Raw genomic sequence first — 24,466 nt, 5'->3', positions numbered from 1 at the left:
AATTGCAACTGCAGTGGGCAAGGGATCATTGATGCTGGAATGAAGGTCAATGCTAATGTCAACTGCCAACTGTCAGGATATGTGACATTTCCTGTTACACCAGGTCAGTTGCAACATCCAGATATGCTATCATCTAGGCGAATGGCACTACGTGGTGGGCCCATTATGCTATGGGGACAGTCACTCAGGCTCCTTTGGGACATCTGGTAGTAATTGAAGGCATCATGAGAGTTGCCGACTATGTGGGTTATTGCTACTGCATAGATTCCTTCATGCCTGATATGCTCTCCCACGGTGAAGGCATCTTACAGCAGGATCACTGCCGATGACACATATGCAGAACGACTCTACAGTTGTGTTAGTAGTATGGTACCTAACATCTTGATCACACCATGTAGCTGATCTGAACGTGTGGAATGCAACTGGTACAACATACATCCAGAAACACATAAATGACATGCCAAGTCCATATCGTGTAGAACTGTCGAAGTATTGTGTTCCAAAGGTGGACAAACATGCTATTAAGCAGGTTGCTATATTTGTTGTTACTCTTACTAATACAGGATTAGTACTAACAGAACATAAATGTAAACTCTATTCATTTCACATACAGCAGATCTCTTGCGAAAACATACCTGACTAAAATAATTGTCATAATCATGTTTCTCCAGTGTTGAGTTTACTAGCCTTTGTGAAGGAAGTGCCATGAATATATTTTTGATGTCACTGTTTCTAAAATGCACAGTTACAAGTACTACATGATGACTATGTTTGGAATAATAAGCAGCAAGTCATCACCTATCCTTGGCCTTATACTGAATATTGCATGGTACTTATGATTCCTGACAAACAGGGATTTATCACAATACACAATTTTCTTTTCTCAAGAGCTATAGGAAAAAACAGCAGTGTTATTGACAAAAACACATTTGAGTCATGTTTCTCGAGTATTTAGTAATACAATTTCTTGACATCTCAAGCAGCAGATATGGATTTTTATATTGTCACATTATCTGTTACCACTCTATAGTACACATTGTTTCACAATTATACCATATTTGTATGTTATTTCACGGGCATTACAATTTATTCTCCCCTTGCTTCTTCCATTATTTTACACACCTTGAGGGCATCAACCAGGAAAACCTATTTACAAAAAACTAACACTTACTTGTAGTTTCTTTCTGATGTATCTTGAGAGTGCCCAACTGAGTGAAACTTTTGTCACTGGTATCACATTTGTGAGGTCCCCTTCCAATGTGTCCTAATGCATGTATCTTGAGATAAGCTGATCTAAGAATGATTTGCCACAAACATCACTTTTGTGAGGTCTCTTCCTGGCATGTATGATTCAGTGTCTTGAGATTGCCTGCTCTAGCAAAAGATCTCCCACGAATCTCACATTTGTGAGGTTTCTTTTCAGTGTGAATTAATACATGTTTCTTGAGATAACGTGTGAGGGCAAACGTTTTGTCACAAATCTCACATTTATGAGGTTTCTTTCCAGTGTGAAGTAATACATGTTTCTTGAGACCGTTTGAGAAAGCAAAAGATTTCCCACAAATCTCACATTTATGAGGTTTCTTTCCAGTGTGAGGAAATACATGTGTCTTGAGTTCCCATGAGAAAGCAAAAGATTTCCCACAAATCTCACATTTATGAGGTTTCTTTCCAGTGTGAAGTAACAAATGTTTCTTGAGACTGCTTGAGTAAGCAATAGATTTCCCACAAATCTCACATTTATGAGGTTTCTTCCCAGTGTGAATTAATTTGTGTGCCTTGAGATTGCTTGTCCTGGCAAAAGATTTCCCACAAATCTCGCATTTGTTGGATTTTTTTCCAGTGTGAATTAGTGAATGACTTCTGAGAGCGTCTGTCCTGGCAAAATATTTCCCACAAATCTGGCATTTGTGGGATTTATTTCCAGTGTGTACTAATTTATGTCTATTGAGAGAGCTTCTCCTGGGAAAAGATTGTCCACAAAGCTCACATTTATGAGGTTTCTTTCCAGTGTGAAGAACCATGTGTTTCTTGAGATGGCTTGGGAAAGCAAAAGATTTCCCACAAATCTTACATTTGTGAGGTTTTTTTCTAGTGTGAATTAATCCATGTTTCTTAAGATTGCCTGCACCAGCAAAAGATTTGCCACAAATATCACGTTTGTGGATTCTGTTTGCAGTAAGTAGATCACCCTGGGATCTGACATTAACAGTTGTAGATAGAGATCCATAATGATTTGTTTCCTCTGTATCATTTGTCATGTGTGTGTTACCTATGTCACTAGCAGCTTTCCACATTTCCTTGTATGAATTCAGCTCATTGTATTCTGCGATAGAAACTTCTGGCTCACTATCTGAGAAGATACTGCTTTGATGCTCTTCACTATAGCCATATTTTTCATGGTTTCCAGCAGTTAAGACATGATGATTCTCACTCATTCTCAAATGTTTTTTCAAACTAACATTACTGTGAAATACTTCACCACACCACTTACAAACATACGAAGGTGGTTGCATGCCATCAATGTGCATAAACACATGCTTTATGAATCTGTATTTTGAAGGAAAGCTCTGTTGGCAGAAATTACAGCTATATACATATAATTCCTTTTCCCTCGTACTACAGTTATATTGTGTGGCAACTGAGCAGTTCTTATCAACAGTCATATCTTTTGTATTGGTACCAAACTCATGTGTTGACTTCATGTCTATCACCAACTCATCCTGGACCACTCTATGGCGACTAGTTTCTTCACATGGTATGTCACAGCACCCACCAGCACACTGAGTCAATCTGAAGAGTAATGAGGATAATGTTAAATATTGATATACGTACAACAAAGAAATAATATTTAGGTGTCCATAAATCCAGTACTATAAGCGCGAATTCATAAAATTGCATAAGAAGTTACATATATAGTAACTGTTAGTGATTTAAAATTAAAATATTCCACCACAAGGAAGGAACTGATGAGGTAAAAATAATGATTAATCTGAGTCACTGCCAATTTGATTTGAAATTTTTAGATGGGAATTAAAATAATTCACTTGCAAGTGTTACAAGATCAAGACGCATCCAACACATGGCTAAGAAAAGGTAATATATACAGTGAGACTGAAGGATTCATGATTGCAATACAGGATCAAACAATAAACACCAGATATTACAGCAAGCATATTATTAAAGATCCCGATACCACAACAGATAAATGCAGACTTTGCGAACAATGAATAGAAACAGTAGATCACATCACAAGGGGATGTACAACACTAGCAAATACAGAATACCCCAGAAGACATGACAATGTAGCAAAAATAATACATCAACAACTTACCATACACATAAACTAATAAAACAACACATTCCCACATACAAGTATGCACCACAAAATGTACTGCAGAATGATGAATACAAATTATACTGGAACAGAACCATTATAACAGATAAAACACCACCACATAACAAACCTAACATCATACTCACCAATAAAAAGAAGAAATTAACACAACTAATCGAACTATCCATACCCAATACAACAAATATACAGAAGAAAACAGGAGAAAAAATTGAAAAATACATCCAACTGGCTGAGGAAGTCAAAGACATGTGGCATCAGGATAAAGTTGACATCATAGCAATTATACTATTAAGTACAGGAGTCATACCAAACAATATCCACCAGTACAACAACGCAATACAGCTACAACCAAATGTAGAAAACAGCTACATCCAGAAATCTGTAATTATTGATATATGTTCAATTACCCGAAAGTTCCTAAATGAAATATAATGTATACTGTATAGTTAAAAGGAAGGCATGCTTGATCAAGGTCGACGTCACTTTCCATTTTTAACCAGACATAACGTTTGAGACAGGAAAGAGAAATAATAATAATAATAATACAATTATAGCTATGATAGTAGTAGATGTCGTGAAAATATACTTACAGCAATGGATAAATAATTTGCTCACTTGTGACAAACATCAAAGGATAAGGATGCAAGTCATGCATCCAAAGTCCCTGTTGTGAGCCAGTTTAATTATTAATGCTGATGAACAGAGAAAATGAGCAAATAAGCTTCTAACGAACACTATATGCTTTCCTTGCAGCAAAGGTGAAGTCATTGCAGCAGCAGGCATCTGGTGTCAACAAAATGCTGTTCAATCAAACCTACGGTTTGAATACCAGTGGGTGTAAGCATGTCAGAGTGTGTAATATTGAATAGGGAGTTCTAATAAGTGGAATCAGTTGAAAACCATTGATTTAGTGATGACAAAATAATATTCTCGTTGGACGAATGACGTTGACCACGCAATATGTCAAAGTTAATTTCGGCCTTGTTCCACAGAAAAGTTTGCTCTCCCCTGCTGTTACCACGTGATCATACCATCTCTGTAGGGAGTCAGTTGATATAGTTAAAATATTTCACCACAGAAGGAGCACAGATCTACAGGAGCAGACTTTCAAGTTTAATGAAATGCAGTACAGGATGAGCTAATGTGTTGGCAAAGAAGGCAGTCACATATCCTCCAATTCTACAGCACATTGTGCACTTATCTACTGTCCATAGCTTGCCAAACTCTCCATTCATTGGAAACTATAATAGCTCGACTCCCTGATGCATTCTGTGCATTGACTGCAGTGGAAATGTATGATTCAACATTACCAGATGTGGGCACTGAATTACAATTGTTTATGTACCCATCTGTAAGTAAGAGTTTATAAAACCTCTCTATTTCAATGTAAATAAACAGTTACCACCATAACCAAGTGGAAGAAACAGTCTCACCACAAGGGTCTTTAAATGACCGGTCCTGCTATGATGAAGGTAGAAACCAGAAGAACAAGGCAAATGGATCATTACTTCCTGATATTAGAAATGCTTTGGTTATTGGGGCTTCATGCTGCGGAAAATAATCTAGTTTTTACACTGTTGACACATCCTGTGGGAGACCACTTAGAGCATGTATATATTTTTCAAAAATTCAGTTTCAGTCAAAATATCAGCTACTGCAGGAAATTTTGCATGGCGTTAAGGGAGTAACATACTGAACAGCCAGCAAAAGCAGCGACATTCTACCACCTGAAAATGTAAAACTAACACCATATTCATATTTGGCAACATCTCAGTGGAAAATCAGGATATCTGCAGGTATTTCTGATTTGCTCGCCACATGCAAGTCAACGTATTTTATTTCAGTGAGAAATACTTAAGCCTCCCAAAGTTATTTGTATGGGATACATCAATCTTATAACTTTCGAACAGGACTATCTAAATTTAAAGCATATTTTCAAAGTACATGTAGGAAATGACATGCCACTCAATAAATTTGTTACATGTGAGGATTGCTGGAGTAACTCTCAGTATAGCTTGCTGGTTACAGATAAAACTAGTAAATTGAATGAGAGTCAATAGAAACGGAACTTGAACAAATACCTTCAAAAAGGCAATGCACCAAAATGCACATGTGTCAGTATATTGTACACTATGTACAAATTTGAACATGTGTTGTACATTCATTCAGAGGATGCAAAGCACATGCATTTGACAAAAAAAAAATGGAGGCAGTCAACACTAAATTAAGGGAACTGAAGGTCTTGTCAAGGGAGGTGCTATGAATGTTGAGGTGTTGAATGCTCTAATACAGGAATGTGAACTGTGTGTCAACAAGAAATTAAAGATGTGTGTGTGTGAATTCCTATGGGACCAAACTGCTAGGGTCATCGGTCCCTAGACTTACAAACTACTTAAACTAACTTACGCTAAAGACAACACACACACCCATGCCCAAGGGAGGACTCGAACCTCCGGCGGGCAAGAAATTAAAGAAGTCGATGCAAAACTAACGTATGTGTGGAACAAGAATGTGATGGCTAAGGCACTTTACTCCCATCACCACCCATAGTCTCAAAGCACATTTAGATTGTAAATTGTCTCAAAAATGCCTTAGTATACAGCAGGATGTTGCCGAAAAAGTGTAATGCTAAAAATAGAGGTGTGGAAGGCAATGTGATAGAAGTTACTTTTGTGAAAGTTGGGTCAACTGCAACAAGACCAGCATCTCTCAGTAACATTTAAGCCAGGAACTGACAGGCTGGAAGAACTGTCATGCACTGTAGATATAAGCAGAAACAGGAGGAGGAGGAGGAGAAGTAGCAATGATGAGTTAAGACAACATATGGGGTCATCAGGACGAAACCATATTTGGTAGGTAAGCACTCAATATGCTTAACCAAGAAGGCCATAAGAATTGGGAACAAGGAATTTGAAAGATTGCCTAGGCTCTTACAGTTAATAATTCTGAAAATGTCAAATGTCAAAAATATACCCTGAAACTATAAAAACATGTAGTCCACTATTACGAATTACCAACACATGTAAAACCCCAAAAGGATGAATGGAAGTTTCATATAGTGACAAATACAGGATTTTAACTGTACCAGCAGTAGCAGCTCCACATAGTGCAGGTAAAATAACCGAAGTTTAGCCTGAAAGACTGAACAATCTACCTCTAGAGTATACAAATTATGGTAACTAAATGAAATCATAGCTCGATTACGACTGTTTACAACTTCAGCTGGTGAAGAGAATGCTGGTCACATGAGCAAAATATTATCAATCTTACCTGAGCTTTGAAAAATATGCATCGTCGAGTAATTGTGGAGGGAGTTGTTCATGAGCTTTACAGACCTGTATGCAGAATATTTCTGATAATACAAGGAATGGATTATGCGTGGCAGGCTGGTCTCAGATACGCAAGACTACTTAAAATGAAATAATGGTTTCAAGTACATTCTCATGGTCACAGACACACGTTCCAATTTTGCTTGGGCCTCACCTTTGAAAGTAAAGATAGGGAAGGAGGTTTGAGAGGTTTCTAAACAATTGTTGCAGACAGGACTAACTCGACTCCCAACAACCTTGAAGCATGTGATGGAAGTAAATTTTACAATAGGCATATCAAGGTAGAATTGGAATGATGTTGGATAAATCACTACTCAACATTCTCCCATTTGGAAACTAGCACTGCCAAATGGTTAAACTGGACAATCGAAAACCGAATGTGGAAGCAATGTAATCTTCTACGTATGTGCAAATGGCTGAACATACAGCCACAGATCATTGACAAGTATAATCGCATTATTCACCACAGAATTAAGAACAAACCTTATGAACTATGGGAAAGCTTTAAACCCGTTATGTTCCTCATAGAGCAGATCGTAAGATGTCGAGGGAACAGGGCTTTGATGAAATGGTTTAGTTTCTCATCGAAGCTCAACAGCTGGGTGAACAGTCGCAAATTGCTATGCAATACGAAAATCAAAGCTCAAACCATGCAGTAGTGTGGCACGAGTGATAGGAAATGTGTCAACAAATTTGGAGGTGGTATTCTCAAGAGTCTGCCATGCGAACTTTGTATTTCTGGATACAATGTCTGTGGAGCTGGAACAAAATTGAAATAGCACCTAGATTATGGCGATAAGGGCTTTAACACATTGGAAAATGTGTGCAAGAGCACATCATCATCACCTACACTACAAATAAAGATCACCATACTGCACACCAAATACTCATTGATAAGGCTGCGCAGGTATGTCAAGGGACGGATATTCATATAGGACAACCTATTCCCGCATATGATGTTGATAAGGCAATGTTTGCTCGAACTTAAATTGGGTACTGGACTAACCTTCAAGCAATACTGAATACAACTCACTATATGCTAAAGATGAAGAAAAACCGATGCGATATTTACAGAATTGGTGACAGTAGCAAAAGGTGCCTTGAGGCAGAAACATGGAAGGAAATGATGGGTTAAAACGCCCAGGTTCCTACCAATACCAAAGACATCTGGTGAAGTAATTCAGGTTCTGATTCCTACATTTGCTGGGCTGTCAGCCACTGGTTTCATTAGCTAGGAGAGCTGAAATATTTCAAGCAGTACAGAATGCCCAAAAAAGGGAAAAGTAATTACAAGCAACTAAAAGGTGTAATATGGCCATGGAGGCCGTCACTATAGGTAAAGGCCTGTATTTACAATACGGAAAATTGCTTGGGTTGTACATTAAAAAAAACTTCCACAGCAATGGTACTGGAAAGAAGGATTAAAAACATAGATCTGCTTAAACTCATCAGAAAATTTTAAAACACAAGATTTTACAGTGTGTTTATGTAGGATACTTTGCATGAGACAATGTGGAAATCCACAAAAGGTGGAACTGTAAATTTAGATGTTGTTCGGGGTATGAAGCTCTTGGTGATTTAAGGCCACCTGAAGAATTGTGTTGTCACTTCACCAAAAGGAATCAGCTGTTGTACAATGTTTGGTGCTACCATGACTTCAGTTCATACCTCTGAGGATATTTCTGAATGATATTTTTTCTGAAAATTGCTGAAAAACAAGCAGTATGCAAACCTCTGCATCATTTGAAGCTTTGATGTACTGACTTTCACTCTAATCCTAATTGGTCTAAATTTAAAGCAAACTACTTTCCTCCAATACACGAGCAGGGGGCAGTGACGTACAGCGTTGACTGGCTGGAAACACACGAAAGCATACCTAATGTCACTGAATTTAGGAGACAGGTTGATGTAGAACTGAAACTGATTGTAAAATCCTTGATGAAAAGGGAGATGAGATACCTGGTGGGAGAGTCCACATGGTTAATGGGGACAGCAAAGGCAATGATACAACGGGCATTCAGGCATCATGTTTTCCTGCATAAGTGTGTGTGTGTGACAAATCCAAACCATATAAACCTTGAGACAACTTTGTCTTTCAAAATTTCCTCTAGTAAATGTGGCAGATGGCCGCTGAAGCCCCAGATGTATGGACTACAGAGGATACCAGCCCTCCAGCAGATGTATCACGATGATGGTTCAAAATGTGGAGAGCACATCTCCGCAAGCAAACCACATTGCTGCATGCCTCAGTCCACCAGGGAACAGAACATGCTACAGTAAACATGAAGTGCATGGTATGGAACATACTTCGGCGGTAGGGATAACGTTTGGAAGATACTTTAAGTGGTCATCACAGCTGTGTAAATGTAGTGAGGGAGGGGTAAAGCCTGCAGTTGGCCTTGGAAAGCTGCTAATTGGATTTGCACTCAGGTGAGTTAGTAGTCGGCGAATGGATAGCACACAGAAAGTGATCACTTGAGTATGTATCAGAGGGAATGGGTCATTCAACATGATGAGCGAGCTGGACAGTGCAGAATGAGAGGTCCAAATGGTAATAAATGTGCATGGAATCTGAAAGGAACGTGGGTGCTCCAGTGCTAAGAGATTCAGGAAGTCAGCTAAGAGGGAACCTCTTGGACAGGTTCTCCCAGAGCACCAAAGCAGATGGTGTGCATTAAAGTCGCCCAGCAGCAAAAAGGCGTGAGGGAGCTGATCAATGAGCTGGAGTACGTCCAACTTAGTAACAGCAAATGAAAGAGGGGTGTACAAGTTATGAAGAGGAAAGGTGAAATGAGGGAGGAAAATGTAGACGGCAACAGCTAGCAGTCGAGTGTTCAATGAGATGGATGACCAGCATGGCTCCCCATGAGGTGGAATGCTGTCCTTGGGGGAAGATCACAGAGGACCAGAAGGAAACATGAGAGATCAAAGGGGTTGTGAGGACAATTTTTTTTTCTTGGAAGCAGAAAACAAGTGGACACTGCAATTCCAAGAGCAACTGTGACTCCTCCTTGTTAGATCTAATGCCACGAATGTTCCACTGGAGAAGAGTCATAATGGGGAATGGGGATTGGGGAGGAGCGAACACAGGATGGTTAGTCACCTAGGTGGCTGCTGAGTGCCAGCCTTCAAAAATCCACTACTACAGGGGGCAGATGCTGCAGAATACTGTTCCATGAGGTCTACAAACATATTAGCTTCCCCCCTGGGTCAGCCTGTGAATTCCATGGCAGAAAACCAGTAAGCAGTGGGCACCAGCAAAATGGAGGTCAGCCGGGTGAGGGTATATGTGGCAACACCACTGAAGAAGATCTCTAAGTCAGGGAAGGAGAAAACCGTTCGTTTCTGTTTGATTTCTTAGAACTTTCTAGTTGGCAGATGAAGACTATGGTTTTAACTGTAGAAAGTCTTTGCAGGAGTACAGCTTTTATCCTTTCAGCCTGACAGTTGTGTAGCAGGTGATTTCGCTACCAGGGGCAAAGATCTGAAGGCCTGTTGCACAGCTGTAGGAGACGGCGGTGCTACTGTGACCTGGGTGATTTCACTACTGCAATACTGAACTTGAGGTTGCAAGTCTGGGTGGGCATATTCTCCGTTATGCATGGCATAGCAAAATTGGTACTGTAAATGCCAGATGGTAAAATGCATGGATTTTGACTAGCTAACAACTGCAAGTTAAAGTGTGGGGTTTGATGTCCTTCACTCAGATCTCATGGATGGTTCAATCATTAAGACCCATTGGACATTCATGGGATTACGGTTGATACAGCAGAGAGGAGGCAAACAGCTGCCCTCATGAACATCTTTGCTGAGAGTAACGCATTTGGCTATGTTTTGACAGGATACATGTTTTATTATAATGTTGAAACTTGTAAGAGCTCATCTGGTTTGGAGTGCATGGTTGGACCGTGATGACTTCATAGCCTGCCTTAATCTGTGAGGCAATCACTACTTGAGCAGACGGTAGAAAGAGTGCATGTGGGCATTAAGTTCGCATCCATCTTCTTCATTACTCAATGGGTCACAGTGATGCCATGATTAGAGAGGTAAGTGTGGATTTCTCCCTCAGTGAGGCCATCTAGCATCAGAATGTAAAGAACACCATGTGAAGATTTCAGTGAACGATGGTCCTCAACACAAATAGGATAACTCTGGAGGAGTAATGCTGTAAGCAATTGTTGGGCTTGGAAATCACAATACGTCTTCAGAAGCAAAGTTGTATTACATAAATGACAAAAGAATTTCACAGGGTCTGCAACTGCTACAGCAACTTTCAGAATGTATGCATTAACAATAGAAAAGGACTGACCACCTCTGGTACATGATACTGTGAGGACATTTAGTAGACACGAACTACGATGGTGATTGAGTCATTGCTAAATAATAAGCCATGATTGCCAACATCTCCAATGGTATGCTCCTTCCAATTGGGGGTCCCCTCAAAGGAGGATTCACCCACCATAAATGACTTCACTCCTCAGGTCACACCTCCCAAACTCCTGACAGAGGGATCAATTGGCATTTGGGAAGGTAACAGCTTAGGCAGTCACCCCTGTCTGGGCCTGACCTGTATCAGAGGGTATGTGTGAACCCTACCTGTTGATGCAGAGCTGGGAATTAATCATTACCTTCTCACCTGTAATGTGTTTAATGAATGGGTCAGCCTTCAGGGAACACCGGGACAAAGGAGAAACAAAGAGAATCAGGATTCACCAGTTAAGTCTTCACAACCTTACTGAAACTGGCACCAGCTACTTACGGTTCTTCTTGATGGTGGCCCATAAACTGTCACCACTAAAAGCTTGTGTGTTTCCTGAGCACCACTGTGGTACAGCATTGAAAGAGCTGTTCAACACTATATGCATTAATCTGAAAGATTGGGAATCAGCTCCAATTTTTGGATATATAGCCACTCACCCTTTCTTCTTACTTGTTCTACTGCAGTATGACATTAGCTTGTGTCCATCAAGATGAATCTGTTGAATTTCAGTGATTTTCATGTGGTGATGTGCATTAAGCACACCACAGCTGCTGACATATCATCTGAACTTTTATTTTCCTGTACAGATATTAGATATTTGCTCTATTTATCTAGGAACAGTCACATAATGGTTGTTGCAGAGAACAACATTACTGACCATACTGCATTGTAATGAAGTTGCTTATCGGTAATATTGAATAATTACAGTAGTGCATTTTATTCCTTAAGTACTTTCACAAGTAATAAAAATTTATATTTCTCAAAATGTTCTGCAGTGAATTATGAAAACGTACCTTGTACTATCAGATGCATATCCTGTTGAGGTTTCCACCTGAAATATTTGAAGAAATGGCCTGTGACTTACAACTGATGAGACAGTAAATAAATATAATTCTATTAATGCCCACCAACATGTGAGTGGTCCAAAAAATGCTTTAAGTGAGGCTTGAAAATATCATTAAAGAGGACATGATAAATAGTTGCAGTTAATGAAACAGAATGTTAGTAAGAATTCACTCTCCATTTTCTCACTTTGTCTTCAGTACTGTAAATATCTACACAAGCCAGTAATTCGGTTGTAGCCATACTTCCTACTAGACACTTCACAAAGAAAATTGACCACAAACATCTTTAATCTGACATGCACCTACTACTTGTGTAAAATTTTCGTTCACTTTTCTTTTATTATGAAAAGTGACAGATGAATCTATCATCGCAAGTGACACAATTGGGCCTTTGTTCACTGGGCAGTCCAGACCAACTTGCAGAGATGAGGAGTGACTTCTAAACCCAACCATAAGTTCATTCCCAGAACTACATACACGCTTTGACCATTAAATATACAAACACTAATAAATATTGGCAGACTCAAAATACTTTCAGACATTGTAAATGGACAACAAGTTAAAATTGGCATTATAAAATAGCATGTTCACAGATGAAAAAATACCACATTCAGAGAACTATAGATTTTTCACAAAGAACACAGGGAAGAAAGTCATGAAACTACTCCAGAACTAGGCTCTGCATTCATAAATGGCAAATCTATTTTGCAGTCAGTACCAAATTTTTCATTACCTCCAGAAAGACTCTCTCCCTGCAATAATTCAACATTTAGATGAGAAGTACACAATAATTAATGGTCATGTACCAATAAATCAGGGTAACAAGAACAATGCAGAAAGCAAAACAGTCCTGAGAACAATGTTGAGAAGAATCTGATGAAGTGCTAGAGGAATACATAAAAATTTTATTAAATTTTTATCCTCAGACTGGCACAGGGTGGAGATGAGAACATTTTCTGCCTCAACTGCTATTAACTGTATTTATTCACAACTGGAATTTTGACATATGCCATTCTCCAGTGACATCTTACTACAAGCTACATCGAAGTTATTAAATGTCACACCTAGTGCTTGGGGAGTGGATATTAAGACGTGCAGTATGACATGACTGAAATAAATTAGTACATGAAGTACTACCATTGTCTGGACATACAGATTACGAAGAGTCCTATCTTGTAATGAATATGGAATTTGTGAACATGGTTAACACTAGGAAAGTAGTACCTCAAAAGGATTCAGACGTCACACTGGACTACCACTTGAGAACTGTACAGCTGCCAAATTAATTTTGAATACATACATTCCATAACCGTCCACGGAGAAAATGTTTCCATTTATGTCTGCCTGACTGTGGATGTAAGAAAAAAGGAAAAATGGTAAGAAAAAGACATTTAGCTAAATTGTTGGCAGATAACACCCCACCCACATACACCAGTATAAAGATATGAGGTCAACAATAATATGATTTGAGAATATCAGATAGCTTATGTTCCAACAACAAAGCACAATTCCAAAAAGGTGATGATTTCCAGAGTTGGACAAAGATACCTGTTGAAATTGACTATTATCACCGAATCATAAAAGTAATTTTCCTGGCCTGTAATAACAGATAGCCATGTTCACAGAAGATTAAAAGAAATTCCACAAAAAGTTCGAGGAGAAAACAACACTAACAATTACAAAATAGGAGATTTATCAGAGATAGCTTAGGACAGGATGGTCCTCTGAAGGGCAAATCGATAAAGGACTGAAGGAGCAAAATACTATTGGAATACATCTGTAAACCTTAGAAGGCTTATGACTATGAAGCAAGACTGCTTTTATTCAAAATCCTTACAGAATCTGTAATACAGAAGACAACACAAATCATCTTAAAGAACTACAGCCTCATTTGAGACAAGAACAGACCTTAGCCAAGGCAAAGGACTAACGCCATTCTTCTTTCAGACCATACTAGAAAAGTGAACATTCAACTGATGGAGCAGTTGTCAGAATCCAATACCAGAAGTTGAATACTGGGTGTCAAAATTGTCTGTTCAACTTTTGTACATAATTAAGCAATACTCATGGAGTAGAGAAAGCACAAAACAAAGAGAGAGAAAAACAGTAGGAAAAGCGTGACTACTTGTCTACTCTGGTAAGAAGCAGTAGTGGGTAACAACAGGACTGCAATATCCCAATCAAATAGTAAGTATGGGAGTATCAGGGGAAGACAAATTTAAGGATCTATGAGAAGTCATGTAGCCAAATGGTGGGGAAAATGGAGCCACAAAAGGTAGACTATGAAAGATGGTCTTTGCATTTCTGTTAAGAAAAGATGTTTACAGTAAAAATTCTTTCTCCAAAATTACAGAACCTCAGACTTGCAAGGCAGTCATTTGGCCAGGATACACATCTGCATCACAAACACTAATTTTGGAATCAACAAACGATAGTGAAAATTATGAAAAACGGAAAGATATTAGGAAACAGGACACCAGTACAATCATTTAAATTCAGGAACAACAAAGAAGTATAGATAAATATGTAGGAAAATAACTGGAGACAAAATTTGGCAAAGAAGGCTAATGAATTTTATCATACTAAAAAGAAAAACTGTGCAACAGTACTAAAAACTTAAGAAAAGAACTCAATGGCTTACAGAACTGCACCAAGACCTACCAGAAACCAGTATAAATAAGCAAGAAATTTAAAACCAAATACAGAAACAGAATTGAGTTGATAAATTCACCACAGCAAAATAGTTCCGAAAAGACAAGACAGAAACTGGATGTCAATTGAGTGGAAACAAGAAAGCGTACAGATGAAAGAGTAGCATAAAGAAATGTAAAGCCTTAGCTGGCCTGTAGCTGAGAAGGAAAAAAAAAATATTGTTCCACATTTCTAGTACCATCTCAATAAAGCGCAGCAATTGTATATGTACTGCAAACACATTACAGCAAGGAGGTCAAAGAGTCTCTGCAAATATGCAGGGAACAGTATTTGGAGTGTTTTGTTATGCTACAGCAGTGCTCAGAAATGTTTTGCAGTTGTGTTATGCTGTCAGTACTGTTTGCATGCAGTCAAAAGAGAGCAACATGTATGTGTCACTCCATCAAGAGCTTCATGCTGCTGGGGTTACATATCTAGTGAAAGAGCAAGATCATACAACAATGTAAGTATGTATTTCTTTAGCTCAAAGTATGTAGCTTGCCTTGATGGTATGGTATTCATTAACTACTATGACTCATGTATTCATTCAGTGGTCGTTTACCTGTAGAGAACTAAAAGTATAGCAAAACGAAACACTTGCTTGATGTGAGACAAGCTGTTTTGCATGACTTCAAGATTGGGAGGTAGCAATTTAGCACTGCTAGAGACTATGGCATACCACAACTACTAAGAAGTGTGCAGTCAGCGGCCAGAATAGGAAATAACAGTAACCAGTAAGCCAAGGTCAGGTCATCCTTGAAGAGCAATGAGGAAGGGCAGAATGATTTGTAAGCAATCAGCTGCTGCTCCAAGTGAAAAACATCTCAACAAGTCAGGGATAATAGGAAGCAACATAATGGATTGAGCCAATGCACATCTACTGTAAAAAGTCACTAAGTAACAGATGATTTACATGATAAATGACATAAACCCACTCATAAATTCAAAAAATAAGGACAGGATAGAGTTTGCAAGGAAACCTCGAACTTGGAATGCCAAAGATAAGTCTAAGATATCATGGAAAAACAAAAATTAATTTAACATATTTATTTTCTGATGGTGTCCAGTGTACTGGATGATTCAGTAAGAATTCGCACCAAGAATAACTCTGGAAGTATGGTAGGAGTTGAAAAGTTTGTGGGAAAAAAGTTGCATGATAGAACAGGGGCCATAATATGGTGGTTTTTTTGTTGCTTCAGAGATATAAAGGTCAACCTTTTTTTTTTAATGGGATGCTATAGTTTGCTACACATTTTCTGATAGCGGCTATGGAGACAAATCCAATGATGAGTAACAGTAAGGGCTTTGAAGGTCAATGAAGGTGGCATTAACATCCATTTACAGAAGGTGTTCAAAGTGATGATCATTGGTATCAATGTAGTGCTGCGATTCTCTTATCATGGATTCAGTGGTATTCCGTATCACCTTGGCACATATTGAAGCACATGCGCTGAAAATTATCTCTCGCGAATCTTCAGGTGTAGTTGGAACGTCTTTATAAACAATGTCTTTTATGAATACCCACAAGAAATAATCCAAAGGCATCAAATCCGGCAAACCAGCTAGCCACGAAATCACCTCCATGTCCAATGATTTGGGAATTCTCTCTGCAACTCACTTCTAGCCATCAGCGAAAAATATGCCAGACACCCATTGTATTGATACCACATTCTGTTCCTTGTTCCTAAAAGTATTTCTTCCAATAACAGGCCTAATGTTTCTTGCAGGAAATTGGTGTACTTCCTACTATTAAGACTGCCTTTGATGAAATAGGAACCTTTAATTATGTCTTCCAGAATCCCACACTATACCATCACTGACCACAGTTTTTGGTGTGTAACTTGCAGCAATGAACATGGATTTTCAGTTGCCAAATAATCCATATTATGCAAATTAGTATTTCCATGGCTCACGAATGAAGCCTCGCCACTAAATAAATTAATAAATGTTTCCTCCCTCAATCTGAGCTTGAGCCATCAGCAGAATTTAATGCGATGCATACAATACGTACCAGTTAATTCTTGGTGAAGCCTGATATTGCATGGATGATATTTATGGTCATGCAGAACATGAACAACAGTACTCTGGCTCATCCCAAATTCCCTTGCAATTTGATGCAAACTAGCGCTAGAATCTCTAACCGCAGTACAACAGTACCAGCTCTCACTGAATTTTGTTGGTCTTCTCTGTAAATGAAAAGCATATCGAAATTCTTCAAAGGACTACATCATTCACATTCACTTTATTTGATGAGACTAGTCTTTCTGTTCCTGTTAGTGTTGTATTGCAAAACTTGTCAAATGGCGTTTACACATCAATGACACATTAGATGGATATGGCCTATTTGACGGATATTTACTATTTGCACGAGTTATGAGAGAGAATTGTGTGCTTCGATAAGTGCCAATGTGATAAGGAATACCACTCAATGCATGATAAGATGGTTGCAGCATGGCATTGAATGGTCATCACTTCGAACATCATCTGTAAGTGGACGTTCGTGCCACCTTCTTGACCTCCTTTGACCTTCACAGACCTTACTGTAATGCACGATTTGATTCCTCTTGATGACCGCTATCAGAAAATGAGTACTAAACTATAGCATCCCATTAAAAAAAAGAAAAAGAAAAACTAAGTTGACCTTCATATCTGATGCAAACCCATCTAGCAACAAAACACCAACATCATATTATGGCCCCCGTTGTCCCATGTAACATTTGTCCCACAAACTTTTCAGCTACTCTAATACTTTCGCAGTTATTCTAGGTGGCAATAGTTACTTGCCCTATATACATAACAAAAAAGCTGAAGGGGAAAACAAGGATGAGGTATAGGTCACTAAGCTTGGTAGTAGAAGTGTCATGGTGTGGGGATATTTCCTGTAGTCACATTTTAGAAAAGAATATGATTCCATGTAGGAAAAAGAATATGTCACATAATTGCATATTTCAGCAGGTCAATGATTCAAAACACACCTCTGATTATTTTCTAAAAAATTCCTTTCAGACCAAAAACGAACTTGTTGAGTGCTAAGCCATAGCCTGGATCTAAATCCAACTGATTGACACTGAACGTTTCTCATTTAACATTGAAACAGAAACAAATATACATTTAATATTTTGCTCCTGTGAACTATGTTCCTCCCAAGCCAAGAGAAATGCCAAAATGCCAATAACCTGCTATCCATTGGGAATACTTTTCTGTGAGAATAAGCTGATGACTGTAAGGCAGTATTTAAATTCACATTCATACAACTTTTGCACTATTATCTTTTAGGAATTTTAGGACTTTTCCAAGGTCAGTGCCATGATAGCAAGTAGAATTTTGGTCACAGATTTAAATATACTCATAAACTTACTGACGAGCAAAAGATGAATGTGGTCAAAATAAGTGAGGAACAGCAATAAACAAAGGATTCAACAAATCAAATATTCTAACTCTGCTGACTGTTCTCTCAAAAAATCACATTCATAGCCAACTGCTAATTTGTCACTTTCCAGCTATAAAATATTATTCACAAATATTACATAGAAAAAACACTAAAATTGAATTCAACGCTACTATATCAAATTATGCATCTCAACTTCAGGAGTTAAATATAGCTCTGACTAGTTTTTCATTAATAAATTTTCATAAACACTGATTACAATAACGCTAAATTGTACTACTGGTAAGCCATAACTGCCACAAGCATAAAAAATACATCAAACTGTACAGTGAATACATATTTTGCCTGGAACTCAACTGGATCCAGGGTATTTGACTAAAACTTCTCAATTTGACCAGAGCTAAATATACTCCACACTTCCATACACAAAAAGACAGTATATTTTACACTCTTTATCCTTAGTGAATGTGTCTTAAGTACTTTTTTGACAAATTAACTATTATGCAGTGTGATCAAGATATGTCCACTTCAACTGGTTGTAATTCAAACTTGGTATGTGCTACACAGTAACCTAAAGCACCATGTAAATGAGCAGGAAATTACGATCTCACCTGATATGACACATTTGTCTGTATAGAAATATTTCCTTGTATTTACTTACTGTAACAGTTGCATATGATGGCAGTTAATCATGTTTTCACTGATATTTAATGTAATATTTATCTAAGAATATTTCGTAAGGTTCTAAAGTGACCAGCATGTGGAGGTGCTTATCTCAAGCCAGGCTTCACAAAATCCTCACTAGAGTACCAAGTAATCCAGAAGGTATATTGAGGAAGGAGGAGGAGGAGAATATACAAAGACAGCACATGAGACACTGGAACTGCTCCACAAAACTTACTTTCCTCAATATGCTCTGGCTGATAATGTAGATCAGAACATGATCCCTAAAAGACAGTGGTTCTCAGGCACTCAAAGACAGGATGGGGAACCGGCCAAGGAGTGTGTCAATTTCAGTAAAATCCAATGTGCAGTGGGAACATTCTAAGTGGTCAAGTTACCTGCCCCAGATGGAATCTTTCCAGCTCTCTTGAAACAAGCAGAAGAGAATCTTATGAGTCCTCAGCAGGTTATTCAGGGTTAGCCTAGTAGTGGGAGTCATTCCCAATACCTGGAGGGCAGTGAAGGTTGTCTTTATTCCAAATTCAGGGAGAACTGATCATACCAAGGCCAAGGATATGAGACAAATCGGTCTGGTTAATGTACATGTTGGGGAAATGAGGCTAAATAGGGCTCCTCTACATACACACCAACACACATTTCAACCAGGTAAACCATGTGAGACCACTCTCCGTCAATTTGCTGGGAGGGTGGAGAAAGCACTTTGCTTTCAAGAAACAGCGCTCTGCATCTTCCAGGACATCGAGGGGGCTTTTAGTAATTCAACCTTCGATCCCATGGTAAGGGCAGCAGAGGTACATGATCTACTGACCACTATATCTGGGTGAACTAGGGCCACACTTAGTGGAAGGAGGGTAGAGGCCACAATGATGAATGAAATGATGGTAATGAACGCCACTAGAGGTTGTCCACCAGGAGGATTTTTGTCCACTATATTGTGGAATCTAGTGGTGAATGAACTCATTTAGGAACTAAATTCCAGTCAATGTTTTTACCAAGGATAATCAGATGACCTTGTCATTGTAATACTTGGCACAAGGAGTGCTTGACATTGTGCAAGATTGGTGCATTAAACAGGACCTAAGGGTTAATCCTAAGAAGACTGTTGTATCAGTCACAAAGAATCATATCCAATACTCAAGTCGGAATGTAAAGCTTTTCAATGAAACCCTACCTGTGAAGAGGACAGTGAAATATCTAAGGGTAAGTAACATGAATCCCTCACATTAAGATCATCTGCTCCAAGGCGAATTGTACACTAGTGAGTACCAACAGGGCTTATCGCAAAAACTGGGTCCTAAGACCCTGAGGTATGCACTGGATATACATCATGATGGTTTGACTTAGGATCTCCTACGGGGCCGTATTGTCATGGAAGAAGGTAGAACATCAGGTTGCAGCTAAGTATCTTGCTAAGGTGCAGAGACTGGCCTGGTTAGCCATAACACACACTAAAATAGTGAGTGAGGCAAATAGGGGAATGGCTGGGGAAATGCCGGCCGACTGTATAACAACTCCTTACTGCTTCAACAAGCCTTACAATATAGTAAATGGAAGTAGGGAGCAGTGGGAAAAACCAGTTCGACACCATATGGATAGAAATCAGACCAAGGTGCTGGGGTTGTGGTGTATGGGATTCAGCTAAGAGTGGAGGGCATCATCTCTCTAGGAAAACTGGCCTTGGTATTCCAAGCTGAAATTGCTGAAATCAGGGTGTGTGTGGAGGAGAATATACATAGGAGCTACAAGGACTGTAGCCACTATATCTATTCAGCCAGGCAGCCTTGAAATCATTGGCAGCTCTTGCAAGTAGATCTACGATTATTGTAGTATGTCACAGAGCTCTGGTGGAGCTAGGGGAAGCAATAGGGTAAACCTAATGTGGGTCACTGGCCACTCAGGGACTGGTGGCAATGAACAAGCCGAAAGACTGGCCAGGATGGGGGCAAAGACTCCACTCATTGGACTCTAACCTGTCCTTACAATCACCATGACTATGATCAAACTAGAACTACAGAACTGGCTTACAAGACAGTACATAGAATACTGGACCAAGGTCTATAAGCAAAACATGGTAAGGTAATGTTGCCAAAGCCATGTTTTAAAAGAAGCTCTATAATCCTAGAGCTTGAATGGGAAAGAGATTAAACTTAAGATTGGGCTGATGACCAGCCATGAGAATTTCAAAAAACACCTACATACCATGGGCACAACGGAAGAAGACCCTAAATGTAGCATCTGTGACGGGAGTGAAGAAACTGCATCACACCTAATCATCGAATGCATGTCACTGCACAGCAAGAGAGAGAAATTTTGGGGCAACTAGAAGTGGAGAAATTGTGTCTAACAAAGAACTGGTAAAGGGACTCCTTGCACTATCTAAGGACACTGGTTGGCTTTACTAGATACACAGGGAGCAATACCACACAAACTATTTTAGTGCAGGCAGAGTCAGGTTACACCAAAGCTGATATAGTTTCCCTGTCAAAATCAAACCAAATCAATCATCCTTCGTGAATTTGTGTTTAGGTATTTTTTTGACAAATTAACTATTATGCAGTGAGATCAAGATGAGTCCAGTTCAATTGGTCGTAATTCAAACTTGGTATGTGCTACATAGTAACCTAAAGCACCAAGTACATGAGCATAAAATTATGATCTCATCTGATATGACATACTTGTCTGTACAGAAATATTTACTTGGATTTGCTTATTTTTAACAGTTGCATATGATGGCAGTGTATCATGTTTTCACTGATATATAACGCAAAATTAATCTTAGAATGTTTGGTAAGCCTCAAAGTGAACAGCATGGGAAGGTTCTTATTTCAAGTTGTTTAGTTTCAACAAAAACAATGTACTTTTAATCACTGTTATTTCAATTTACTTTTGTAAAATGCTTTGAAGCTGACTAGCATTGTATGGTTTCTTGAGGTTTTAAATAAGCAGTGCTGCTGTGCCTCATGGTTTCTTTGGTAATATATTTGTGTTTCTCACAGTCTGGGCTGGTGAACAGTTTCTGTTAAGTCTGCGTAGGTTTTGACAGCAGTTGAACTGAAGCCTCTGGGCAGTCAACCAGTTGTGTCACTTCAGTTCTCTAAAATTGTATGGACAATATGACTTTGAGCAAAACTTGAGGATTTTCACATTTTCTCATTGTTTTATCTTTTTGTGACTGAAGAACTTTCACTTTGTGCAACTGATAGTTCTGTTTTGTGCTGAACTTTGATCAGACAGTGACACAGCATGAAAGATGAACTTATATTGACCCAAAGTTGGAACTTAGATTTTAGTTCTGATTTCAAAGTAGCCTATGTACTGGAGAATCTGTCAAATATTCTTAATTATTCACATAATTAAATTGCATTATATTCAGTCTGAAGAGTTCAACCTTGCTATGTGAACCTATAAAATTCAATTTAATGATTTTAAGTATGGCTATTTCTACTTTTGTGTCTTACATTGACAGTATACAACATTCAGTTTAACTTTGCCACTGTGTTTATATTTCCTTGTTTAGTTTTCATTGCATTTAAATTCCATTTAAACAACTTGCTTAAGTTTTGCAATATATGCCCAACTTCATACTTTTAGCATCATAGGACCAATTTCATAACATTAACATTACATATCTTGAATAAAATTTCTCATTAAGGAGTAAGCTCTCAGTCTCAGTAGCTGGACTGAAATCATCATCAATGACCCTACTGGCACACAAACTCAAGGTAACAGATACAAGGCCAAAAAATTCAATTTGATCTTCCAATGTTATTTTACCATGGAATATTGTAATGGAGTTCCTCCTTTCAGTACCAGCATAAACATCAAAATGACAGATTTTGAGATGATCAACAACTGTTGATTTTCTACTAAGTAACCACTTAATAGAAAAAAGGCATCTGGACCATATGAGATGGCTGTACAATACCGCTCATATTAAAATGAACTTGTTCCTTCTCTAACAGCAGCATATCGTAAGTCTCTGAGCCCATGAAAGTGTCCTAGTTACTGGAAGAAGGCACCAATCAATCACATTCTCTATGTGTCACCTGACAGATGCACATAATCATAGCAAAATAAAGCACGTGCACAAATAATGCAGTAGGGCACATTTCGGAGTTTTTAGGAAATCAACAAAAAACATTAATAATAATGTTATAGCAGATATGTGTTGTTTGAAGATGCCGACTGTTGAAAATACCTGCTTGTGCTTTTTAAAATTGCACTAAGGGTCGGTTTTAGAAAATAAATAAATATTGTAACAGAAAAACAGTGTATAGCAACTGATATACAGCATTACTGCAGATCAAACAGATTTTTATTGTAAACTGATTACTTTGGTCTTAAAATAATAGAACATGAGTTTGTTATCAAGTTGAGACCCAAAGCTGGCACATTACCAGATGGTAGACAATGTTTTTATAAAATGCCTGTATTTTGATTCCATGTATTTCGTCACGTCCAATAGATCACTTTTCTGCTCCTTACAAGTTTCAGTACCCATTGTAGAGCAACCAAAAAGCAAAACACAACAGAATTTCTTTTACTTCATGTTCACACCCATGTTTCAAAATGAAATGTCTTCCACATGGATGAAGCATCCTTATGCCTCAAGGCATAACTTCAACCAGAGTACACCAGTAATTTTCAAAGCATGTGGTGTTTTGATAACCAGCTCCACAGATCCTATGCCCTTGAAGTCTTCCATCATCTCCTGAATGGTCAGTTTTGAAGGTTCTACAGAGGCCTAAGCTATGACATGCTTCCATTCTAAAGGAGCCATAACTTTTGATGCTTTCTTTTCTCAATCACTGCAAAGTTCCTGTCACAATGTAGGAAACTAATCCTCTAACATAAAAACCTTTTGTTTTTCTACATAGTACTTGCAGTTGACCAGATAGAAATGAAGTGCTAAAATTCTCCAGTTATTGTTCTGCCCAACATGGTGGTCAGGCCATATAATTAGTTTGCATTCCATACCTTCTTCAAGCATAACAAATTTAATCAGACCAGAAACTATTTTGCTGAACCAAATCTTGCATCAGATCCATCCCCTAAATTTACTGTGTTAGTTAAGTACCAAAGTCACGAACCATGAAATTATATGATGTCAGCTGTCTCTGGCACAATACCATGGAATGTGCCAATGTATGACAAAGTAACACCTGTTGTACGTCAACACATGTAACATACATATTGTTGTTCTTTTGTAGCCATTTCTGGGTTGTTTTTTTAGCAGTCTGTATGCTCAGTCTGCTTTTGCATGACAACTGACCTAAGTTCCATGTTGTGCATTTGTATCTCACCTGAAGCTGCGAGCGTAAACAAGCGACAAATTCTGGACAGATTTAGACTGTGGTACAGACATTCTTTTGAAGATTTATTCCTACTTTGAGAAACTCAAACTGAGTTCCTGAATATGAGACGTGTCTTCATTTGTTATGGCATGTGGCCTACACAAATACTTTCCTCAACCACCTTCAGGAGTTCTAATTCCACTTTCCAGTTTATGTTGAAGAGAGCTTTCATTTCGGGTGATACAGAATATGCCAAACAATGTTTTCTAACACACTTCTTTTGACTGGACTTCATATTTGAAAGTAGCTTGTTTCAATGAAGTACTGTCTTACCTTTCTTTCATCTGCCTGGCACACCTATTTACATGGAGTTTATCAAGTAAATTGACTTCATTGT

General features: G+C 38.5%; 1 protein-coding gene across 8 annotated transcripts in view; it reads right to left on the bottom strand.

Annotated features, from left to right (window-relative positions):
* Positions 1-934: 934 nt before the first annotated feature.
* Positions 935-24,466, bottom strand: part of LOC124743702 (zinc finger protein 708-like) — a 116,293-nt gene continuing 92,761 nt past the window's right edge. For all 8 annotated transcript variants that reach the window (XM_047248877.1, XM_047248873.1, XM_047248878.1 and 5 more), the window contains 2 exons: positions 11,962-11,999; positions 935-2,793 (listed from right to left, as the gene is read on the bottom strand). In XM_047248877.1, coding sequence (XP_047104833.1) covers positions 1,317-2,793; positions 11,962-11,999 — 1,515 coding nt within the window. In that variant the 3' untranslated portion in view covers positions 935-1,316. The remainder of the gene's footprint in view (positions 2,794-11,961; positions 12,000-24,466) is intronic.

The sequence above is a fragment of the Schistocerca piceifrons genome, unplaced genomic scaffold, assembly GCF_021461385.2.
Source record: "Schistocerca piceifrons isolate TAMUIC-IGC-003096 unplaced genomic scaffold, iqSchPice1.1 HiC_scaffold_2512, whole genome shotgun sequence".
Classification (NCBI taxonomy): domain Eukaryota; kingdom Metazoa; phylum Arthropoda; class Insecta; order Orthoptera; family Acrididae; genus Schistocerca; species Schistocerca piceifrons.
Note: the sequence above shows the minus strand (reverse complement) of the source record. Positions and strands in the feature narration are given on the sequence as shown.